This window comes from Gouania willdenowi, chromosome 18 (genome assembly GCF_900634775.1).
Source record: "Gouania willdenowi chromosome 18, fGouWil2.1, whole genome shotgun sequence".
NCBI classification, from domain to species: Eukaryota; Metazoa; Chordata; class Actinopteri; order Blenniiformes; family Gobiesocidae; genus Gouania; species Gouania willdenowi.
Window position 1 is genome coordinate 9,924,945 of NC_041061.1, and position 23,141 is coordinate 9,948,085.

Below are 23,141 nucleotides of genomic sequence, written 5' to 3' on the forward strand. Positions count from 1 at the left end.
GGTGGATGATTCTGTGGTGGCCCAAAATATGCATGAAACCTTACTCGAAGCCATGAAGGCACTGAGTGAAGAGTTTCGCCAACGTAGCAAGTCTCAGTCAAACTCTGGCCCTGGAGGAGGTGCGACGGCCTCGAACCCCATCAGTGTTCCCTCTCGCCGCTATCATCCAAACCCTCCTCCCAGTCAGGTTGGGTTCACTCGTAGGCCAAGAACCGAGCCTCCTGTGGGTACCAACAGCGCAGTGGCAGTCAACAGCACCAGTGCTTCTCCCACCCCCCGGCATAGTTTTCCAAGGTCTCGCACATCCAGTGATGGGGGAAAGGGAGACGACGTTGCTGTATTTCATGGTGTGAACTCTAGCCCATCTGCTAATGGTTCCTGTTCCACCACACCTATCCTCAGATCAAAGTCAGCCCGCTCAGCTCCCTCGACAGCTGCAAAAACTCCTCTTGGGTTGATGCGTTCCATCTCGACACCAGCACCCTCCCCTGCTCCAAGTTTGTCTTCGAGCTCTGGGCACGGATCTGAGTTTGGAGGTGTAACATCTTCTTCTAGTGCTGGACCAATGTCTGGTGCTTACAGTCGTGTCCCTTCCCATCATGCCAGTATCTCTGGCTCACACAGTGACTATGGATCCTCAGATGAATATGGATCTAGCCCTGGTGACCACACTCTTCACCAATCACCAAGCCTCCCTGGAAGCTCTGCTAGTAGTGCTGATAGTCAGTCCCTTTGTAATGATGGAGCAAACTATATCCTAATGGGTCAACGGGGTGGTGGCAGCAATGGTAGTCATGGGACTGTGATTTCTACCTCCATGCCAGCTCCTGGAACGCCAACTAGTGGCTCTCAACCCCAGAGCAGGAGAGTACTTCGTCGATCATCTAGTCGTGAATGTGAAGCTGAACGCAGGCTGCTGAGCAAGCGGGCTTCCTTACCTCCTATGGCCCTGGAAAAACTTGCCCCACGGCAGCGCAGAGCTGAGGAGCCAGCTGATGAAGAGTCAGCTGATTATGCTATCATGTCAAGAAGTACCAGCAGAGAATCATTTTCTTCCACCTGCTCCTCCACACAAAGGGAATCCGTATCAGCAGGAGGAGGGTATCTAGATGTAGCTGGGGAGTTGAAACTAGAAGGGGATGGAGCTGGAAATGGGAGTGTAAATTTAGGTGTGGACAATGGCTACATGTCCATGCTGCCTGGAGTTACTCAGCCTCCAATATCACAGTCCCAATCATTGGCTGTTGCCGTCCCAGAGTCTGATGCGAAACCTGCTGATGATTACATGGCCATGACTCCAAACAACAGCGTTTCTCCTCCGCAGCAGATCCGACCTCCACCAAATGCTGATGGTTATATGATCATGTCCCCCAACAGCAGCTGCTCCCCTGACCAGCGTAGTGGTCTGTCTGGGGGGGCATGGATGGGCTGTGGTAGTGCAGACAGTAAAGCAGGGAGTGACTATATGAACATGTCTCCAATTAGTGCGCGTTCAGTTAACAGCAGCCCTCCACCTACTAATCACATCCACCATTTGGAGAACAGTTCGCAACAAACACCTAAAATGGTATATTCATATTATTCTCTTCCTCGATCATATAAACACAACCCCTCTGTTGGACACTTTGATGATGGGCCAGGGCGAGGTCGTAGACCTAATGGAAGTTGTAAACGGGGAATGGGTAGAGGTAGAACCATTGGTGGGCATCAGGAGCAACTTTCAGAAGGTACCTCAGTAGTTCGACACCACCTGTCCCTCTCTTCTTCTTCTTACTCCTCCAGCTCAGCAAGCAGTGAAAGCCTTGGAGAGGTGGAGGATCAAAAGATTCAAGCTGGAGGAACCAAAGATGGATGTAAGATCATGCAGAAACGTAGCTCTGGTGGATTGTCCAAGCAGGGTGGCCACACTAGGAACCGACCCGTAAGCCTTTTTGTCGATGTTTCTAAGGCTAATACACTTCCACGGGTCCGTGAGAATCCCTTACCGCCAGAACCCAAGAGCCCTGGGGAGTATGTTAGCATTGAATTTAAAGGGGACAAAATTAATCAGTCGGGAGTAGGGGGAGGGCGGGGTAGGGGCCTAAAGCATGGCCTATCTCATCCTCATGGCTCTAGCAGCCCGCGTCCACTAAATAGGCCAACCTCATGCTTAGGAAACTTTGTTCCTCTCTCCCGGAGCCCCTCTGCTCCTATTACACCTCAAACTGCCTCAGAATATGTCAACATGGATCTAGGGCCTTCTCCGACCCCGTCACCCCTCTCCCTTACCACTCTGGTTTTCCCCTCTTTCCATACACCTCCCACACCCCCAACCCTTGCTCATGCCCTTAAAGCATGTAATGAGGGCTCTACTAGTCCCCGTGAAGTAGAAGCTGAAGTGTCTGAGGCCCCAACGAGGAAGAGCAGACAAAGTGCTCCATCAGTGACTGAGTCTGAGTCGCCCACATCTTGTGGAGATTACACAGAGATGGCTTTCAGCTTGAATAACACAGTTAGCCCTCCAGCAACTAGCATCTCCCCAAAGGTCCCATCTCCCACAAGGACTGATCCTCCTGTCCCAGTGCTGTCCCGGGGTCTCGAATTTCCAATGGTAAAATCGGGGTCCAACCCAAACCAAGGGGCTAAAGTTATACGGGCCGACCCCCAAGGACGTAGACGACACTGCTCGGAAACGTTTGTTGCCTCAACGTCACTTCCCACTCCTACATCTACATCTTCCTCGACTGCCTCTCTCTATCCAGAACACACACAAGCAGTGGTTCGAAGGCTAGGCTTTGATGGCTTACTGTGGTCAAATGGTGCCGTTAACGATGCGTCAACACAGTTCTCCCTACCTGGACAACATTGTCTTACAACAAATGTGCAAAGTTCACCCCCAGAGCATGGCCTAAATTACATAGACTTGGACTTGGCCAACAAAGAGAACTCTCACCTCTGCCTGGATGGACCCTCAGGGAGCCAGGGACAGCCTCGCCTGTTTTCTGGACTTGGAGCGGGTTCTGTCGTAGGAGTGGGGGCAACGCCTGGCAGCAGCAGCAGCAGCAGCAGCTCAAGCCTCAACACGTACGCCAGCATCGATTTCTACAAATCGGAGGAGCTACGGACACATCAGAACGGAAACAAAGAGGGAACAGGTACGCACTACCTTCCAAACACACTTACATGGTTTATTTTCTAGCCAGTTTCTGCTCTTACATCATTTACAGCTGAAACAGTTATGTTGTCCTTATTATTTGATGAAGTACAGCCTTGTTTTTCATCAAGGCCTGTAATCAAACTTGATTTGGCGCCAAAATACAATGTCACCTGATTTGTGTGACTGTTTACGCAATTCACTGAATTAGATAAAGAAAGGCAGCCTTCATCATTCTCAGGTTTATTCTGTTGTCGGTTTTCAATGTTTTCTTTCCCCTTTTTTCTACTTGAACAATGCCCTGTTAGTATTGATCCCCTGAAGGCTCCTTTAACATTCTTGGTGGCAGAAAATCTGTTCAGTTTCTTTTCTCTTTTTATGGGGATTAAAGAGCCATTTGTTTTTGCACTCTTGACAAGCGTCGGAATCCTTCTGCTCTAGTTGAGCCATTGTTCTACCAAAATGATAGCTGTCACAAACATCTTAACACAGCGCTACATTCAGTGTTTGACACAGAGTTCAATAAAGGTGAACTTTGACCCTGTTTTTTCATTGACCTGTCAACTTCAAGTCGTCTATTGTAACAAGCTCGGGAGGAGAAAAAACTTGTTATCATGCTGTCTTTGTTTCCCTTGTTTTTACTGCTCATTGAGATAAAAATGCCGTTACACTTTAATTTTAAAATTAGAAAGTTTGTCTGTACCAAATTACTGTACTCTATTAAATTCCTCAAATGAGAACAAATAACACTTTAAAAATATGTCAACGCAACCTTTCTGGATCCGGTCTTAGATGGGGAAAAAAACCTGTATTATGCCATGCCTTTGATAGTTTATCGAAAGTTAAATGGAACCCTGTCAAAAACCGATTGTCATCAAATTATCTCCAGATAAATTCAAACAAAACAGAAACTCTGATCATTGCTCCTGATAAAAACATCCCTCCATTTTAAAAACTCCCTTGGTGATCTGGGCTCATCTGTTAAAACCAGCCTCAGAAACCTTGGGGTTGTTTTTGATCAGTCCATGTCTTTGGAGGGACATTGTCGTCAATTGACTAAAAACTGTTTTTACCACCTGAGAAATATCTCTAAAGTGAGGCATCTATTATCAAAATCAGATCTGGAACTGGTCATACACGCATTTATATCATCACGTATTGACTATTGTAATTCTGTTTTTACTTGTTTTAATAAGTCAACCCTAAACAGACTCCAGATCGTTCAGAACGCTGCTGCCAGACTTTTAACTGGTGCTCTTAGAACATCCCATATTACCCCCATTCTTGCTACTCTGCACTGGCTTCCAGTTAAGTTTCGCATAGAATATAAAATATTAGTTCTCACGTTCCGAGCGTTAGATGGTCAGGCCCCTAAATATATCTCGGACTTGTTGTGCCCCTACTCATCAGGCCGATGCCTTCAGTCTTCAGGTCAGGGTCTTCTAAAGACCCCAAAAACTAAATTTAAAACCAGAGGAGACCTGGTGTTCCAAGCTGTAGCTCCCAGACTCTGGAATAACCTGCACCAGTCTCTCAGGGAGCTCAACTGTGTGGACACTTTTAAAAAATTGCTGAAGACACACTTTACAGTAAAGCTTTTAGTTAACTGGATTTTAATTTTTATTTGTCCTTTAATGTTGCTGTTCTTATGATGTTTATGCACTCCTGTTTTATTATTCTATTGTGTTGCACTTGTACTTTTACCACAACTCTGTACATCACTTTGTGATTTTATCTGCAAAAAGCGCTTTATAAATAAACTACTTACTACTTACAGATAATGAATTTTTATTGTATTTACATCTTCCCAGCAGGGAAGGTAGTTTTTCTAGCGGTTGGAGGGCAACCACAGCTACACAATGTATATGCAGACTCACTGTGAGCTTGTTCCTCGTGGAAAAACATTCACTTTTGATGTGCCGCCTTCGCTAAATAGGCCTGTTGAGAAAAAGAGTCCTGCAATTTAGGTGGAGAGAGCAGCTTTTAAATGGAGATGTGGATTTATATGCATGAGTAAAGCACCCAGTAGTCCTGCTTTAACCGACTACAGTAACCCCCTTGTGATGAATGCATCCTGTTGAGTCTTGGGTGTTTCTGCTGCACTGGTGATTTTTTTTCATTGCCGGTTGTGCCCATGTTTACGAATGTTGTCCCAGTTAATACGGAATTTTTAGGCATTTGCAAAAAGTTTATCATTGGATGGAGCTCAACAGTTGGCTTTTATAGATTCCACAGATGAAATAAAACATGCACTGCTAGTGTGTGTTTTATCATGAAACGGAGGTACTGTAGAAGGAAGCGGGGGGCTGGATGTTAATGGGGAATGTATCTCAGTGGGACCATATGGGTTCAGGCTAGTTAGTGTCTGAGGGGGGCAGCGTGGGGGGAAAATGTTACACATTGGCTGTGAATGTTGAGATGGGGCCAGTGTTTCACTTGTGCAGCTCTCAAATGCCTCTGTACAGTGTTCCCTCTTCTTTCATCCCGCCGTTTGGGCCTCCCCCTCTTTCCTCCCCCAATAAATGACACTTGCTGGCAGACCTCAGCAACTCAAAGCCTCAAGACAGACAGATTTTCTAAAACCTTTTCTTTTCGCGGTCTATAATTTCAATCTTTTATCATGCCGTCATGATTCCTCTTTTATCTTTCTTCTCCTCGCCTTTTTTCTTTTGGTTTTCTTTTTAACTTGGTGGTAACTTTATCCAGCGTCCTTGTGTGACATCGAGGCTGATGAATTTTTGAAATTCCTCGCCTCCCCTATTGTTCACCCCACACGCCATTGTTTGGCTTTTTAAAAAAGAAAAAAAAAGAAAATGAAAACCCTCTATTGTTCTTACACCATTGGTTCTACTCCCAACGTACAATGTTTTTCAGTTGATTTATATGCAAAGATGTGTCGAAGGGGTTTGTACCCAAATAATACACCTCCACACGTATACAACAACGTGTCTATTTGCCTTTACATGAGGATTCTCTGTGTTTTTTAAGAGTTTAGGTTGATTGTAACTGCGGGGGTTTTATTCTCCTTGAACAAGCACCAGCTTGTGTAGGAAAATCTTGTGTGTACGTCCCTGCGTGTCCTCTTGGCACAGAGGGGGCCAAAGGCTAAAATTGAACATCAGTAGTGGGACGTATGCCAGAATTAGACAGCGGTTACGTAACATGAGCGATGTAAAAATAACCTCCATGATTTAGAGATAATGAGCAAAATGGGGTGAAGAGTTTTACCTCGAATCGTGTCATTTTGGCGGTGGGGAAAAAAACAAAAATATGTTTCCGTAAAATGATAAAGTGTGTTTTTTGGCTCCGTCGGAACTCGCACTGATGACAATATGAGCGTCTGTGCTGCGTTTTTACGAGACTCCGGTTCAGCCAAAGTGTGAGACATAGCCGGATTTCAGTGGTGGTGAAAATCTCCTACCTTGACTAGATCACGACTTCTGAAGTGATACAAAATGTTGCGTTAGAAATTGCTCGTCACTCCCCTGATCTGTTCCAGGAAAACCGCGAGGGGGAGTTTAATCATTTGGGCTTTCAGCTGTCCCTCAGCACCCAGTTGTTGCATTTCTTTACCATCTGGAGGGAGATCTTAATACCCAGCTCAAAATAACCTCTCGCTTCTCCGGAGACGTTCCCTCCTCCTTGAGGACAAAGATTTGTATGGGAAGAGCCATTAAAGTTTTGACTTTACTCAAAATATTCCCAACTGTCCTCGTAGTTGGCCTTGAATCGGAATGCTTGACATTCCTCAAAATCAGCATCGAGTGAACAATGTATTTCATAGAAGCTTCTAGTCTAGTTGATAAAGTAATGCGTACGTTGTTTCCCTGTTTTTGTTTAGGATTAATTTAGCTATCCGGATAACATTTTGAAATAAAATGTGAAAAAGGCAGAGCTTGTGTTCCTCTGAAGTCTGAGTGCGTCGTTGATTTTAGGTTAAAGATGTGGGGAAAAGAGTAAATTGGACAACTATAGCCCTTGGTTGAATCAAAGCATGGAAAAATGACCCCAATAATGCATAAAGCAACAACAAAAACCTACAAAGTTAAAGAAAATGAACAAAAATGACTCCAAAAAGACACAAAAATGTCACCAAAAACACGCTAAACAAGAAGAATGCAACAAAAAAGAAAAATACACAAAATAACTACAGTAATACATAAAACAAAAACACTTAGAAATTAAGAAAAAATACAGAAAAAGACTCCTCCAACACGCAGAAACCAACAAAAACACACAAAATGATGTTAAAAAAAATCATAGACAAAATGTCTCTAAAAAGAAAGAGGAACAAAAACAACAACAAAAACCTACAAAATTTAAGAACATTTTTAAAAAAGACTCCAAAAAAAGTCTAAGAAATGGCACCAAAGACACACAATACAAAAAAAAAGAAAAATACACAAAATAATGAATACACAAAAGCACTCCTTAAACACACAACATGGTAGGAAAATACACACGAAATGACAAACAATAAAAATACAGACCATCACAAAAACATAAAGCAACAATTAAAAATAACCAAGGAATACACAGCATGACAAAACAGTCACATTATATTACTTAAAAAAAAAACATTTTGTTACTATATTAATGCTCAGATTGGTCACCATTCTAAATAAATACTGCCATATATCTTGATAATGTGGCCTTTGTTATAAAAGCTAGCACTGTTTGGACTCAATGATTTTGTAAACACTGAACCTATATGAAGGTGCTAAAGCTGAAGCATTACATCATATTAACACAAATATTTAAGAGAACTGTGCTCAGTTTTTCACCTAGAAATGAAATGGTGGCTGATAAACCTGCACCCCAGGTCAGACTGACCCCAGATGCCTCTATGGGTTGAGATTTGGCTCCTTGGACAGACTGTCTGCACAGACCTGTGACAGCTCTGCATCAGTCAGGGTGTGCATCGTTTTTATACAACATCAGTTTAACCCTTTGCAGTGCACACACACACACACGCGCGCGCACACAGTTGTAAACAGCAACCAGACGTCTGACACACACTCTCTGAGTATAATCCAGGCCAACAGCAGGTTACACTCGCGGCGCTCGCAGCGTTACGTAAAACACAACCACATGGATTTCTCCTCTAATAGAGGGTGAGGTTCAGGGCAGCGTTCCTTCATACATGATGCCTTTTTATGTATCAGCTGCCATTTTTGGTTTGTGCTTGGACACTATGTGAAGACGCTCTGACACATGATGTCAGATGTGTTCACGTACATACGAGGCAGAGACACATTCATATGCAGATTATGAATTTTAATAAATTAACTCAAGATTTTTATTGTAATAATTTTATATATTGTATTTATTGAAATTTATTTGAAATCCTGTCATTTGAATTCAAGAAAGTTTTACACATTTGATATATTTCTAGTCTAGATTTGGTTTTAAAAATTTATTTATTTATTTATTTATTTATTTGTTCAGAACTTTTTAAATAGTTGATTAATATGTGTAAATCCAGTGTTGTCACATCATAAAATGTTGTTGGTCAACATTTATTGACAATAAATGAAGGAAAAAATACATATATAAGTTTTTACATTTCTTAATAAATTTTGTAGCAATAATTATTAAAATACTGTCAAATAAATCATTGAAAAATGTGTATTAAAATAAATGATCAGGTTTATTAAAAATAAATAATGAAAAACATTATTTATTGGAATAAATGATGAAAAAGATAATTTATTAAAATAAATGATGAAAAATATTATTTATCAAAATAAATGATGAAAAATATTATTTATCAAAATAAGTAATTCAAATGATTATTGATTAAAATAAATACTTCAAATAATTATTTAATAAAACAAGTAATTATAAATAATTATTTAAATAAATTATTACAATAATTATTTATTAAAATAAATAATTAATAACACAAATAATTAGATGGTTTCTATGATAATGAGTTAGGATTAAAAAAAAAAATCTATATTTTGGTGAGTCGGTTCACATACTGTAGTAAAACGGCGTCTTCGGTGTGACCTCTTTTTCAGACTCCCACTGTGTTTGTTTCCAGCTGTTTCATAGAGGCACCCCTCACCCCTTAATTAGCTCCCAGATGTTTGTCTTTGTGTGTTCAGCACAGTCGGCATGTGAAAATCAGGCCAAACTCGGAGGTTTTTTGTGCCTTCGTCTCATGATTATATAATAATCTGAGATTGGAAACGATCTTTGTTCTTTATACGTTCCCATCATTAGCCTAATTGCAGCGTTGCGCATTTTTCACTGTGGGGAAAATGAAGAGAAGGGTTTGGTTTGCCTTTATATTTTTTGTGTTTATTCATATTTTTTTGTCTTTTGTTTAAATTCCTGTACAGGGGAATCATAAAGCACAGCCTGGGTGTGTCATCTTTGAGGAGGAGCAGTTTGTTTTACTTAAAGTCTTTGTTTGGGTGGTCTGGTCGTGGGAGTCACCCAGCTCACACTGCTCATAGCAACAACTCTGTTGTTTGGACTCTGGTAGTGTTGAAGTGTGTGTGTGTGTGTGTTTTTTTACTTAAAGGCTTCTCGTCCTCACTCGCCTCAAGCATGAACCATGCGATGAGGTCATCCATGTGCGCTGCGATGACGGAGGTCCAATTAGACGACTCGTAATGACCCCCCACAGTTTACTGACCCAGACACCAACCCACTGCTTGGTGGTGGATGATCTAACTGGTCCTGAACAATCCAATAACTTCCAGTGTGAATGTCCCAGAGCAGCAGCTGTGAGCGATTGGCGGACTCGCACATCTGGGGACGGCATAGAAAAATTTAGTGCAAGGGTCTAGATCAGTGGTTTTCAACCTTTTCAGCCTGTGACCCTCAAAATAAAGGTTCCAAAGACCGGGGCAGGGACCCCCACTGTACCTGAAGGTGGTTGAACACAGGCATGAAGATTGAAGAACGTTCATGTGGAGACAGGACCATCTATAAGTGGGACTAAAGGGGAGAGATTTCTGGCTCTCATCCATAAAGTCAGCAAAATGATGGTCCATTGTTCAATGAATCTGTGATAACCACATTTATTTATTTATCTGAATAATAGCCACTGTTATACAGCAAGTTTATTATTATTTGCGCCGTTGTATATAGTCATCTTAAAGATGTAAATCATTGTTTTAATCAGAAATAAAATGGGTTAAAAGTGACCAAAAATGGTGGAAAAGGTGGTGAAGTGGAATTTTAAAAAACCACAGTAATTGGTTGAAAGAACCCCAAAGGGTTCAAAGTGTCAAGTTTGGTGTAGTTGCAGAAAAAGGCTAAATATAAGCATAAATGAGCTAAAATTGTTCAGAAAGTATTTTTAGTTTCTTAAAGGCATCTGGCGACCCCCTCCTAGTGTCTCACGACCCCAAGATTGAGAAACCTTGGTCTAGATCACATGCACGGCAGCGCTGACACCTCACACCGTAGATCAAGCAGCGACGTCAACGTCAACATGGAACGACATTGATTTGTTTCTGGAAGAAAATACGAGCTGCAGCTGCCGGCTGTCGCTTTGCTCCCTTTCACTCCACGTTGTGTTACATAATATCTAAAGCTTAAAGCAGGGGTTCTCAACCTTGGGGTCAGGATGAACCTATTTGTGGTTGCGAGACACTGGGAGGGGTTTGCCAGTTGTCTTCAAGAAAAGAGGAATCTTTTTTTTTTTTTTTTTTTTTTTAATTTGAGCCCATTTTTGCTTATTTTTACCGTTTTATAACTACACAAAATTTGCCTTATTTTAACCTATTTTCATCATTTTTTCTTGCTATATTTTGCTCATTTTAATGCATTTTTACTACATTACTACAATGCTTTTTCTGCACATTTTTTCCTCTTCCAAGACATTTTCGGCACTTATAAATCCTTTTTACGACTTTCCCCTCCTGATGTAGCATATGTTGACCCATTATTGTCACTTTTCACCCTATTTCATGCTTGTTTTTGCCAATTTAACTACATTTACGATTTGTCATGCCCAGTTTAAACTAATTGTTCCTACTTTTTAAATTGCATTACACCAACCACCCCTCTCCCCCCATTTCTGCCAATATTGACACTTTGAACTCTTTTTTACCACTTTCTCTCTCCATTTTCGGGCACTCTAATTTGTAACTTTTAACCATTTTTAAAAAAAAAAATCCAATTTCACCACTTTTTTACTTTCAACCCATTAAAACACGGATTTACATCTTTACGATTCTATGAACCAAATAATATTAAACTTACTTTAATTTGCAACTTTTAACCAATTTCTGTGGATTTTAAAATCCCATTCCACCACTTTTAACCCATTTTAACACTTTAAGATCAATGACACAAATGATAAACTTCCTGGATAACAGTGGATCTGTGTTCAACCACCTTCACTGCACCAGTGGGGGTCCCCGGTCTCTGGCACCTTTATTTTGGGGGTCGTGGGCTGATGAGGTATAGAACACATACTGTAGCAGGTCCCAGTGACTCACTGCATGACTGAAATGTGCATTTCATCAACCAAGGACAGAAAAGGCTACAGTTGAAAGCTTGCAAACATGCGCTTCCTTCACGTGACCTTTGCTAATCTTGTTTTCTGTAAACCAGGATGTTTCTGTTTTAATGCAGACCAGCAACAGCGTCATAAATGGCTCCACATGAATGAGATCACAGTGGTTTCACTGCAACTGGTTGTTTGCTCTACTGGGATCTTATAATGATGACTTGAAGTTGGGTTGTGATCCAAAAGGTAAATCATAAGCGGTAATAATGAAAAAAGGGTTGTTGCTGTGACACTGTTGACAAAACAGTAACAGTATCTCCCTGTTATGCAATGATTAGTGTGTAGACATACTTAATGGATGTCTATAGATATTTAAGCAGGGGTTGTGAATAAATGACTGTAGTCGGATATGTATGCAAATATTTCTAATGATCGTTCATTCCTTGTTTTATTACCTACGTTAAAGCTGCAGTATGTAGAACTGTGAAACTTGTATAGAATCAACCAAGTACCCCCTCCACTCCCTGTTGCCCAAAACGTTTTTCTCAATAGAGACTAGTGACAAATGTAGGGACTTTATCTTGTGTTTCTGGAGAGTTTTCTGATGTTTTAGAGACTCTGACATGAATGCACGTATCACTCTGTAGTTACTGTCCTCAGCAGCGGGTACTGGTCAGAGCAGACCCGCACCACTCCGCATCCAGACCGCAAATGAATTGTGCATGCTCTCTCCACCTTGGACAAGATTCTCATAGGTTTACACATCATTTATTCCATCTGTTATCAGTTTCTCTCTGTACATAGGGCGGACTGCGCACGGTCACAGATGTCTGCTTTAAGTCTACGTGGAACTTTGTGGAGTTCCTTGCTTTGCCCTGTAATTATTGTGGACTTCTCCTGCTGGAATGTCCGCCATTGCACTTTCACTACAGAGGATGTAATATGCATCGACTGTAGTCGGGCAGGCAATAGTAACACCCCAAATCACCTCATGTACCACTCTCTTTGTAAAAAGATCTCTGATTGGCTGAAATTGCCTGAATTTCTGAAGCTCAAATCAAAGTTCAGGTCCAGTGTCCTTTCAGAACAGTTTGATTTACTATACGCTCAAAGGTTAAGATGGATTTTGACCAAATGAAGCGAAACATTTTACATACTGCAGCTTTAAGGAAACATTTATTACTTTATTTATTTGTTTGTCTGTTAGCAGGATTATGTCAACACTACTTAACAGATTTTTACAATATTTTAACTAAAGATAGACCTTACTCCACGGGCAACTCTAATACAGTTTGGAGGAGATCCGGATCAATATACTGATTCTGGATCAGTGTGAAAAATCCATTGGGGCTTATCTCTCATCATTGGTGGAATTTATAAAAAAAATTTCTAGGTTCATAATGACCGATCTTTCCGAGTATCACAACATATTTAGATTGACTATATTGGATTAATGGAGATAGAAATGTCTTCCAAGCTTTTAAAGGGTGAATGATCATCGTACTTTCATCAGGATCACTGATGCAGATCACTGATATCTAGTATCTAGAAAGATTTTTGGTTTTTGGTCGAACTCTTGTTTCACATGTCATCCTTGTTATTCCAAAGCATCCTTGACAAAGTCCTTACAATGACCTTGATGTAAAATCAAAGAGAAAATACACCCACGAGATGAAAAATCTAGACATTTATACACATTAGAATAGAAAGTTATTCCAATAATACCAGAATCTGCTTTATAATCAGATGAGTCCAGTGATAGACAGGCAGAGATGGATGGATTGTTTGAAACTCACATGTATTAAACTATCCTACACACACTAATCCTACACTGAGTGCAGTGTGAGGGAAGAGAGGAAATGGGAGGATTTGGTTCTGCTGGATGAATAGAGACTAAATCTCTGCTCTGTGCGTTGGAAATCGTACGTCTTTGTGTCACCGCGCCGTCCTCTCTGTGCACTTGTTGAACCGCCCCACGCCCTTTCCCCTCCCAGGCTGAATTACAGAGTAACTGGGTTCATCAGCTATAAATATTTCTGTCACTATGGTAATATTGCATGAGCCTCTGCTACTTTTCTCCATTTGGCTTTTTATTCAGCTACTGTTTGCCTCATTTTGGCCAACAATAAAAAGCTTTTTGTGCGTGTGAGGAGGCTTTGGAGGAGAGAAACAGGAGCTAAAGAGGAGGACGAGGGGGGAAGTGATGAAGAGTGCCAACAAATAGAAAAACTGTGGTAAACGTTCAGAGTGAATCTAGCTCTTCTGTGAATGCTTAGTCACAGTTATTGTAACTTTATCGTGAATATTCTTCTTTCAAACATCATGTTTTTCACCTGTTTTTGGAAACTTATGTCGTGGCTTTTTCAAATTTTCTAATTATTTTGCACCTGCTCCACAGTATGGGAGCATGAAATTGTCTAAAACTTCTACGAGCTCTTCTATAAGAGTTTCTAAAACGTGAAAATGTGTTCTGCACTTTATTCTCCCCACGACCAAACCTTATCTATATTGTGGAAACTCGTGGACATCTGATGCCCCACTTGTATCTGGAACTTGGCTGAGATGATTTATTCCACATTGAAAAACTCAGTCATGAAGTGTCAAGAACCTACATACTGTACATTTTACAGCATGTTGAAACCAATCTTGGAGTATTCAAAACTTCACATGACCCCCATTACATTTATAATTAGTTTGTGGCTAAAATTGTGAATAATTTTACTATGTATTAAATAGCTTCATTGTTAGTATTGTGTATTTTGTTGTTTTGTGTTTGTTTGTCCAAGTCTATTTGTTTTTAGGATAAACTAATAAATAATAATGTATTTCTATGGATACAGTACTTTGTGCCTGGCTATATCTATTTTTGTCTTACTGTGTGACATGTAAAATGTTAAAACTCATAAATAAAGTTTAAAAAAAAAAAGAGGAAAAAAAGTACAAAAATTATCATAAAAAATATTTATATATGGACTGATATGCAGACATGGAGCAGTGAGGAGGAGCAGGTGTTTGAAGATGCTCATAGGAACTCAAAGAGAAGCAGTAAAACAGGGGATACGACCGGAACTAGAGTCCGTCCGCAGACGTCCTCTGATTGGTTGAGTCGATTAATGATTGCAAATGGTGTAGTTTGGCTAAAAATAGTTCATCTTGAAAAGTGACGGATATATTGGTGTTGCACCAATATGTAGTTTGGAAAATACAGGGCAACACAGGAAGGAGTTTTGTTCATCCTTTATTTCAAAACGAAGTTCCTCTTTGCACTATGAGGATTTATGTTTTTGCAGATCAGTTCCAGAGTTGAGGAAGTTTTTCTTGTGACTCATCTTTCTTTATTAACCTTGCGTCAGCAGAGAACAACGCACTTGTAGGCAAAGAAATGTTTGAATGAAGAGTGTCGTATGTTTGTTGCCATGGTGATGAAGAAAACCCATTCATTCCTCACTTTACTGCGTTTAAAAAGGTATCGTCACCAGCCTGGTGTAGATTTCATTGACTCTTCTGCCATCGTCACTGTGTTCTTTAAACTCAGTCTAAATTTAGACGGAGGTGGACATATGTGCCATAAACGAGCTCTGTGACTTTTCCCAACCCTCTCGGCCTGAGCGGCTTCATTCGAGCTCTCGTCACATGAGTCGATCAGCTGATGCCACCAGAAGTTTCTGCCCGAGTGTGCATGTTTGTGTGCGATTCCAGATATTCCACACGAATGCTGGGGGTCGTATCACATTTCCAGGGCCGTGATGTAACACGTTTCCATCATTCCATGCAGGTGTAACTTACTTAGCATATTTTTGTGCAAACACATTGGGCTGCCTCATCAATTACTTCTGCCTGGTGAGCGTGGCTCAGGTGGTAGAGGATCGTCTTCTGATCGAGAGGTTGGGGGTTCGATCCCAGTACCTGACTATGTGTCAAAGTATCCTTGGGCAAGACACTGAACCCTAAGTTGCTCCCAGTGGTCGACTAGCGCCTTGCATGGCAGTCCTGTCCCACTGGTGTGTGAATGTGAGAGTGATTGGGTGAATGAGCTGATATGTAAAGCACTTTGAGACTGCTTCAATGTGGTGATAAAGTGCTATATAAAATCAAGTTCATTTACTGTAGTAATTAGTCGGCTTTACGCGATCAGGACTTTTGGGCCGATCAGTGAGTTTAACGAATACTGTATGAACTCAGGTTATTTCTTTTTAGGTCCCGACCGAATTCCTTTGGTACTACCTGATGCAGATTCAAGGAAAAATCAAACAGTACCATGTTTCGGGACCTAAACGCAGCCTTGTGACTGTGAGGGAGTGTATGAGTTGAAGAATTTCCATAACATTTGTCGTCAAGATGTGGGTGCGTGGCTCTTTAACTACCTCGACCTGCGTGCGGAGTGAGGAAGCATGTGTGACCGGAGCAGATTTATAAACTGTTTGCCGTTTTTGAGTGATTGACAAGATAAATGTTGTAGCTGTTGAATTGAAACGGAGTCCCATGACATAGTCAGTGACTGCTGTGAAGCAAGGGAGTTCTGTGTCCACCATCGCCCCGAAACGGACAGAAGTCTCCGATACGAAAGCGAAAGTAAACGGGAGCGCATAGCTTCGCTCTGGACTTTCCGTTTTAGCATGCTCAGGCTGAATAAACAAAACAAGCACACACACATACAGACACACTAACAGCAGACGCTGCCTCCACTTTTAGAGCCAGTAGACTGGGGAAGAAGTCTCCGCTCCAACTGAGAGACATTTTTGCCGTTTGCTCATAGGTTTTCACCTTTGTGCTCAAATGCGAGTGAAATAAAGCCGTGTCATGTAAAGCAAACAACTCTTCAGTGTAAATGAGACGATAAAACAATGCAATGGGAGCATCTACAGAAAGTTACATCACGACAATGATCATTGATCGGAGTGGTGAATTAAGATATTACAGCCGATCACATTAATTGCATAAAATGCTAAATATCGGCAGATCCGATATAGCTTCAGCTTCAGTCCATTAAGTTGTGTTGCTCTGCCAAATAAATCTTTCTACCGTGAAGGTAAAAACATTCATGGAAAACATTTTTTTGTTAACAGATTAAGACATAGTGTAGGCCTCATAGATCAATAAGTGAAAGATTACTTACTCTCAACCAAATGTTGAAGGTTGAAATTACTGCTCAAAAGTCTGTTTTGATCTCCACCAAAAACAGTCGATTTATTCGTTGCCATTGTTGAAAAAGTTTCGCACATTACGTTAGAGTGTGACAATGTCTCGATACGGTGATATATCGCGATATTTTTCCGCACGATCGATTATCGATATGCTCCCACTAGGTATCGATTTCTTTCTTTTTTTTTTTTTTTTCAAAACCTTTTCTGCTTTTTTACTAAAATGTGCAGTTAAGTCTTCACAGAAATCAGGGACCAATATATTGTTTACTGGAATATTCCACTATACTGGTGTCACTGGTAAGAAAGACCCTATTTTTTGTTTACAGAAAGTACTATTGGAGATACTTATTTGTTTACATTGGTATGTTGACACTTATTTACAGACCTACCCACCCCTACATTACGTTGTGAGATGTGAAGTCTCGTAGACGGATGGATAGAAGTCTTTTGTCGTCATTCTTACCGTGATTTCTCCTTCCCAGAGTGACTTCTCAACACATTTCTGATGTTTTCCACAAACCAAAAGTTGGGGCAAAACAATAGCAGAAGTTTATTTCGGGGGTTTATTTTTCCGGAAAGACCTGAGTCTAGACGAAATTGAATGCCTTGCAGAGTCAGGTGATATCACGGGGTTATACCGGGCACAAACTCGAAAGAAAATGTCCTTGACTGGCGAAGAAACACAAGAAATCAATCTAAAATTGCTACAAAAAAACTTCTATGCATCCGTCTACATCTCCTCCACATCCCACAGTGCAATGCACAAAACTTTTCCAACGATGCTAATAAACCAATTATTTTTGGTGGAAAAATGTCAACCTTCTACATTTGTTTGCCAGTAAATTATCTTTGACTTATTGATCAGTTTTTTGCAAAATAAAAGCAATATTATTAAAATTTTGACAAATGCTTTGTTTGTTTGGTTATTTTGGGGAGAAGCCTCATGAAATCTCATCCCGCGAGACTTCGCTGCAGGAAGATGGACGCTCCAAACCTCCTTATAACACTGCATTCCTTTGTTGTTTGCTGTCTACTATGGCAGTAAAATTTTTAAGTATAATGCTAAGAAATGTCTCGGCTTCTTCTATTGTCCACACGTACCGTGCCATGTTTTCTCGGAGAGAAGTGGTCATGTCCAGGTCCTGTGATATGTACAGTATTTGTGGGAAAAGTTTTTCCATAGCACTTTTGCGATACATTTCAATATAAATACATCTGAAAAACTTTTTTGCAATATTTAAGTGTTTCGAAATTCAAGTGTTTACCAGTTTTTAATTGCGCAATTCAGATTTTGCGCATTTCCAAGGGTAATGGAAATGCAGTTACGTTGTCTTTAGCTGATAAAACAATTATCGTCCTAGTAGCTTCAACGTTAGCTGGAACACGAAACACTTTGGTCCACCTTTGACTCCCAAGATCTAATTTCACTTATTTAATTATGTGACGAAATTCCCCCAGGAAAAATGTGTCGGCAAAAACCTTTGAGGTTAAAGTAACCTCGACCTTTCACCTTTGGTCTTTGACTGTCATGAGGGATTCATCTGCCTGATTGGAAGAGCCTTGCTCAAGTCTCTTCTGGGGATCATCAAACAGAAACTAAATAGCCACAACTTTCCTTAGTGGTGATATTTTACACATCCACATTATTCCTTACTCTCGTTATACTGGTAGGCACAACTACTCCCTGTGTGATTGAAGAAGTAGCAGCTTCTTACAGAAATGCCTACAGTTAGACCAACATGTGAAACCGTGAGACAACTGTCACCTCAGAACACGTTGCGTAACGGAGTGTTTTACCTCCAGGTGTCTTTAAAAAAAAAAAAAAACACGAAAGTATTGAAAAGGCAAGAGTTCTTGGATCCGGATTTGTAATATCAGCAAAAACTGTAACGTTTTTGCTGTGTCTTTCCATGGGGCAAATGCAAGAAAAAAAATAACATGATGTGGAAAAGAGTTTTTCAAAGCTGCTTGAGTGAAAAACATTCATATCTCATCCCAAAGGAACGACTCCACTACCACTGGAAAAAAAATAATTGACTAAATTCTTAGTCTAAATTTGGGTGTTGAGATCTGAAACTTGTGGTGAACTGTAGGGATATAGTGTTCTTTTTAAGTCGGAAAACCAACTCCATCTATCTTTCACCAATTCCCAAGTTCATGACATGGCCCAGCTGGGGTTAAAAGACTTACCACAGGGCTGCTAGACAAAACCTCAATTGCTGTCTTTTGGTTTTGTGTGTTGCGTGCGAGCGCGAGTGTGTGTGTGTGTGTGTGTGTGTGTTGGTTATTGGTGAGCCGTCCAGCCAAACCAATGGTAATCTGGTAATAAAACCTTGGCTAATGTCTCAGTACTCCAGTCATGTTTTGACTGACTTGTTCCTTATCCGCATGCATTTGGCACCCAAACACACAAGAGGAGTGAATCAGATTGGCAGCTTGGGCAGTCAAACAGGCGCCTACTGTGTGCGCGCGTGGGTGTGTGCGCGCGCGCCCAACAAGGTCTTTCATCACTGAACTTGGCAATATATTTGAGAGAGGAGTTTTTGACACACATACACAAACCCGCCGGCGTTCTGGTCACCTTACTCTCAAATAGAGAAACCTCAACTGATCATTTGCGCCAATCACTCTTCAGGAGCTTCTCTGCTAATGGTCAAAGTTACCTTCCTCACACACTACACACACACACTGGTCCTCTTTTCCATTTTGCTTCCGAACAAAGTCTCTCCGCTCCACCATCCCTCCTCCTTTTCATCCTCTTCCTACTTCTTGTCCGTCTTCTATTCTTCAGAGCAAATGTTTTGTTTATCCTCCATGTCTTTTTTTTTTTTTTGCCTTTTTTCTCACAGTTATCCTCCTCCGCCCACTTCACACAGACATGCCAGTTTGTGTTTGTTGAGTGTATGGAAGAACATTTTCTGACGAGTTGCACGGCAAGTTGAGCAAAAAATACTTGGGCTTTTCTTCAGCAGGTTAATGAAGGTGTCTTTGAACTTTGTATGCACTGACCCTCGAGTTTCAATATTTAGTTTACTGCTTTGTTGGACCTTAACTGAACCGACATTCATCATATAGTTTCCTTATTCCTTTCCGACACTGTACACATAGGTGTGTATTTATAGACTCGTAATAAAAAGCTTTCCAAAGCTTGGACAAAAAGCCTCTTGTTGAAATTGTGTTTTTGTCTACTACAGCTGAAGCCAAATCTAAAGGTTTTTTCCATGGCTTGCCAGTTTCAAATCAGTCATTGACAGATTTCAGTAATATTACTAGCCCATGGCCTTATAAGCTGGTTAAATCAACACAGTCTCTGAACTGGTAAAATAACTGCCAGCAGATTTGACCGTTCCGGGATTATTGGTAAAAAGAGTCGTCGTTCCCATGAAACAGCACGAAACGGCCTCCTGTTTCAATCACTGGCATTTCTTAAAAGACACATTAGTTAGAGAACCACAATATTTGATTTAGGTTTTTGAGAATTAGTCTGTTGTTTACCTGATTAACTTTCAAACAACCATTGCAACTGGTCGCTCAGTTGAGGCATCTAGACTGGAAGTCTTTCTTCCAAGGGGCTTCTTCAGTTCTGAAATGGACTAGTTGGGAATCTGAGATTACACCTGTGGGGAATTATGTCGATCATTGGTACCTGTTATCTCAGGGGGATTCTTGTTAAGTTGTTGGGGGAGTGAAGAGATGATAGGATTCTAACGGTGGAAGATCAAGTAGTTTATCAAAGCCAAGTGTAAATCCTGGACTCCTAACTTGCCAGTTTCAGAACTGAAGGAGCCTTTTGGATTAAAAGTGAAAAAAATCTTAGAATAACACTTTTTTTTGACAAAAGTCAAGCATCAACTAGAATCAACGGGGACCTGGATGAGTTTCATAATTTAAAACTTAGAACAGATATTTTAAGATATACCACACAAACCCATTGTAGTGCAGTCATCCACATATCCTCAGCCTCTTCCATCTAGTCCTTCAGAGGAATTCCAAGGCCAGCCGGCAGATAAAAACCCTGCAGTGTGTTTTGAGTCGTTCTAAAGCCCGTCTCATCAGATGCCTGAATCCCCTCCATTGGTTCTTGTTGATGAGAAGAAGCAGTAGATAATACTCCATAAACATACAGTTTATATACTGTAAGTCTATATAAACAGTAAAAACCCTGCTACTTCCTTTTTCGTGCCAATATCTGATAGGATACTGACAGGTGAAAGCTTAGATTGACATCCGTCAATTCTAATTTTAAACATGCAGATCATTTTAGAGGAGCATTAAAGTTTTAGCCTCTTTTCCATCCATCAAGACTTTATGATTTATAAATGATGGATGCATTCTCTGAGTGTTCCAGGTCGGAAAACTGTGCCTACTATGTGTATGTGTGTTTTTCCAACTGCATGCATACAAGCCGCTGTGTGTGTGTGTGTGTGTACACACACAATTGTCTGGCAACATGCCAGCCCCTCGTAAGAGTGTGATCCTGGGCTACAGAGCGCTGATTGTGCGCTGTGGTATGTATGTCGGGCTCCGGGAGCGTCAGGCGATGCCTAAAAGAGCAACGCTGCCACCCACCATCCTTCCAGGGGTTAGTGAGTGCAGAGTGGGCGGAGGATGAGGGTTTGATTCCCTCCAGTTCACACACTCCTCCGTGTTTGTCTTCCCTCCTTCTTGCATTTTCTCAGGATAGTGTCAGAGCTCCACTTGTTGGTTCAGGGTTTTTATTTGAGTCCAAGCGATCGGACCTTGTTTTCGTCTGCTGCACAAAGCTTTCTCTTTCAGTGTTGTGATGCAATGTAATTGTCCCCTTGCTGTGTCTTCCCATGTCTCTTGCCATGATCTGTTTGGTTCTGGCTGTGTGTGTTTCTCTGACTTTGGGGCCTCCGCCTCACTCAGCTGCTGCTTCTCTAACTGGGTTTGTCTGTAAAGAGCTTAGCGCCGGTGGGCTTTACAGGGCTAAGCTGATTACCGTCTACTAACGAGCCACTTCTCACATGGAGGCCGCGTACGTGTGTTTGTGTTTGTGCTTCGGTCGAGATACTGTTTGTCTGTGTGGCCCATTGTATGTGTGGATTCAGTAAACACGTGTGTAGCCTTGGCGATGGCGCGTGAATCAGGTGGTTGACGGTGCGAGAGGAGGTCAGGGTTCGTCTTGGGATGGGATCGGGTGGTGACAGGGAGAACACGGAGGGAATCCAGTTAGGACTCCAGTAGACAGGGTCAAGTTATTCTCAGAGGTGTCATTAAGTAAGTCCTCGCATTGGAAACACCAGAGAACCTTGACTCAGACTAGAACATAAGCCGCTGGATATTTAATCTCATTTTAATACTATATTTTAAGATTCACTTAATTATTAATGACATTTTTGGTTAAATTAGAAATATGTTGATATTTTAACTTGCTGTTTGAATATATTTAAACTGATCTTAAAAGGATCCTCATCCAAAATGACAAAAACAGCTCAATTAAAAGACTGAGGTCTGAGGAACTTTAGATTCCGACATGCTGACTCCCTCTACCCTCCATTGTTCTCCTTGTCGTGTAGATCCAGCATGGAAATCCCAAGCTATGACTTGAGGACCCCAGTTTAAGAATGACTGGTGTAGACTGTTTGGATTTTAAATTTTCTTTTTTAAACGACGTCATGATGATGATGACGACCATTTTTTTGCTGTGTGGTTCTGGTTTCAGATTGGCATTAATAGTCAGTGTGGAAGTGGCACTTTAAGGTTTTTCACTTTAAAAAGGAAAAGCCGTATTTATTTCACTGTTTATTTTATTTTTATTATTCAGTTTGAAACTTGAAAAACCCATACAGAGTTCGAAGTCAACAAAATGTATTTCGAAGAATAATACCACAAACGAACAAATAAATTAAAAATATATGCATTTTTGGTCTTTTTTTCCTTTTCAAACTATTGCATCAATTCTGCAAACTTGATAATGTGTATCGTATCGTGAACTCGGTATATCATCCCAACCCTACTGATAAGTAATTGGTAAGTCCGAGGTGGAGTGAGGTCACGATGAAGATGACCTCACTCTGAATGGAAAAACAAGTAGAGCACAGATGCTAATCTCATGAGAAAAGTGAGATTTATGTCTTCATTAACCCTTTTAAACTTCTTTTGTTTTCATACATACTGAACTTTTATATGTTGATGTCACATATTTCTTGCTCAAAGTTATCTAATCTGAAAGGGAATTTCAGACCGTAGAGGCGTAGTATTTGGTTGTGATGTTCTTTATTTCCTTTTTTAACACTAAACTTTTATGAATGTTGAAATTCACATTTCTTTCTATATTTGGTCAACCTTATTCCATGAGCCACTTCTTTAAATATTTTTACAGGCACAACTTCCTGTGTAATACAGGAGTTAGCAGTTCGTAAGAATA

At 40.8% G+C, this 23,141-nt stretch overlaps 1 protein-coding gene across 1 annotated transcript in view; it reads left to right on the forward strand.

The window, feature by feature from the left end:
- The window catches only part of LOC114480321 (insulin receptor substrate 1-B), a 59,625-nt gene that overhangs the window by 11,938 nt on the left and 24,546 nt on the right, over positions 1 to 23,141 (forward strand). The window contains exon 3 of the mRNA XM_028474350.1: positions 2 to 3,134. Within this exon, the coding sequence (XP_028330151.1) occupies positions 2 to 3,134 (3,133 nt within the window). The remainder of the gene's footprint in view (position 1; positions 3,135 to 23,141) is intronic.